This window comes from Penaeus chinensis, chromosome 7, assembly GCF_019202785.1.
Source record: "Penaeus chinensis breed Huanghai No. 1 chromosome 7, ASM1920278v2, whole genome shotgun sequence".
Classification (NCBI taxonomy): domain Eukaryota; kingdom Metazoa; phylum Arthropoda; class Malacostraca; order Decapoda; family Penaeidae; genus Penaeus; species Penaeus chinensis.
This window is the reverse complement of record NC_061825.1, coordinates 4,796,139-4,798,638: the sequence shown is the minus strand read 5'-3', so window position 1 is coordinate 4,798,638 and position 2,500 is coordinate 4,796,139. Positions and strand designations below refer to the sequence as shown.

The 2,500-nt window shown below is 40.4% G+C and overlaps 1 protein-coding gene across 1 annotated transcript in view; it reads right to left on the bottom strand.

The window, feature by feature from the left end:
* Window positions 1–2,500, bottom strand: part of LOC125027112 (cytochrome P450 2L1-like) — a 5,812-nt gene that overhangs the window by 596 nt on the left and 2,716 nt on the right. Inside the window, exons 5-8 of the mRNA XM_047615941.1 lie at window positions 1,718–1,914; window positions 1,376–1,487; window positions 904–1,084; window positions 380–497 (exon numbers count right to left, since the gene is read on the bottom strand). Coding sequence (XP_047471897.1) covers window positions 380–497; window positions 904–1,084; window positions 1,376–1,487; window positions 1,718–1,914 — 608 coding nt within the window. The remainder of the gene's footprint in view (window positions 1–379; window positions 498–903; window positions 1,085–1,375; window positions 1,488–1,717; window positions 1,915–2,500) is intronic.

The window sequence follows — 2,500 nt, the reverse complement described above, 5'->3', positions numbered from 1 at the left end:
ATGTGGTAAAAGGCTTCAGAATGTGTTGGTAAAATAGCGGGGGAAACTAGGCGTATTGAAATCAACTTCCTTTCTGCATAGTGAGGTTTTCTGGCAGTTATCTATATCAAATATATGTGGTCTATTTGCACCAAGAACATATAAAGTTTTGGAACGTTTTGCTCTCTATTATTAACTCCTTACCTCCTTGCAAAAAAAAAAAAAAAAAAAAAAAAAAAAAAAAAAAAAAAAAAAAATACGTTAAATACTATCTTACAAATGCAATCCCCGTGGATATAAACATCGAAAAGAACCCTTTATGTATTTTCGCTTAATTTTCTGTCTCTGACTGATAAAAGAGACACGGTGTTAATTCCCTCACTCACTGTTTAGAACGAACCTTAGGAATCGTATATCCTGCAAAATGCGTATCTCTGGTGGCGCAATGTTGAACTCCGCCAGGTATGAGCGACGACATACGGAGGACTTCGTGAATAACGCCCTCCAGATATGGAAGTCTGCGAGGAAGAATATTTGATTGGAGGAATTTTGTGGTTATATTCTAATTAACTCTCTCCCCCCCCCCCCCCCCCCCCCTCTCTCTCTCCTCTCTCTCTCCTCTCTCTCTCTCTCTCTCTCTCTCTCTCTCTCTCTCTCTCTCTCTCTCTCTCTCTCTCTCTCTCTCTCTCTCTCTATCTCTATCTCTATCTCTATCTCTCTCTCTCTCTCTCTCTCTCTCTCTCTCTCTCTCTCTCTCTCTCTCTGTTTGTCTATCTATATAACTGTCGTTACACTCACACACATATATATATGCACTGAAGTATGTACGTATGGTTTATATTTACAAATAGACAGAGAGAGGGTTAACATTCCAAACATGTCAGTCTCCTGCATGTGCCAGCCTCACGTAAGAACGTGACGCACCTCGCTCTATCCTCCAGCGTGGGCAGGTCGCCGTCGGGGAGAACACGGTCGATTTCCTCCTGCAGTTTCCGCTGAACCTCCGGAAAAGCGGCGAGGTAATACATGGCGAAAGTGAGGGTACTGGACGTCGTCTCACTCCCAGCGAAGAACAGGTCGAAGATCAGGAGAGCCAGGTCCTTCTCTGCAAAGGGTGCGGATAGCTTGGGTTTAGCTTTATGGTTATTGTTTTAGCTTTCAAGATGCTGATGATTTGATGTAGGTTATGTTCGTGTGTGTGTGTGTGTGCGCGCGCGCGCGCGAGTGCGTACGTGCGTGCGTGCTTGCGTGCGTGCTTGCGTGAGTGTATGTGCATATATACACATTACTTTGCATGTCAAGAGTGACACAAAATCTGACGGAGACCACCTTCCCCCGGCGCCCCCTCCCGCAGCCCTATCTGCCGCACCTTCAGGAAACCGTCTCAGACACTCACCGCTGCGCACGACCTCCTCCTGCTCGGCCCCCTGCATCTCCAGCAGGTAACCGTCTATGAGGTCTCGTGGGTTATCGGGGTCCAAGGAGGTCTTGTGCTCTTCGATAACTTCCTGTTGTGGAATGAAATGAATTTTTTATTTATTTTTTTTTTTACTTGTAGGACCGTTTGTTGTGGTTGTTGGTAAGTGCATTTCTTTGGTGATGTAAAGTTAGTGTGATTAGTTGTATTTATATATTATTCTATTATTCGTTATATTTATGGGACATGGGAAAGGTGTAGTTTGTACGTTTGTGTGTGTGTGAATGAGCCACCCAACCACAACACGCAAAACCTACTTACATAGAAATAATCCATGAACTTCTTGTCGGCGCTGTTCATTTTATCCAAGGAGAACAGCCGGTTCTTTATAAAGTCCGGGATGATCTTCAGCCAAGGGAAGAGGTCGAGGATAGCGTTGTACTGGGAATAGTCGTTGAATTCGTCCATCAGCTCTACGAATTCCTTAAGCTTCGGGTCGTCCACGTCATAGGTTTTTCCTTAGTGACGAGTCGGGGAGAATTAAAGTTACTGATTAATATTTTGTTTAAACTTATTTTATATGTTAATATTATTTATTATTTATCTACATATTTATGTATTGGGGGGGGGGAGGAGACAGGTAAATGAGGGACTGGTTTAATCTAATTTAGAATAAATGCAATAGTGGTTTTCTCTGGACTACAAATGAATGGATTTTTTAATGTTTTTATGTGGAAATTGCAGTATTGATTTTATCTAATCGGGAATAAATTCGTTGCTGGTTTTATTGCCTGGGAATTGATGCAGTATTGGTCTGGTTAACTGGGAATCATTATATTTTGGTTTTATTAACTGGGGATAAATTTATTTTTGGTTTTATCAATTGGCATTAAACACTTTCCCACCCTCACCTCCCAAAAAATAAACAAAAAATTAGAGTAAATAAAATACTAATATTAACAACAATAATAATAACAATAACAACTAAACAACAACAACAATAATAATGATAACAATAGCAACTAAACAACAACAACAATAATAATAATGATAATAATAATAATAATGATAATGATAACGATAATAATAATAATAATGATAATG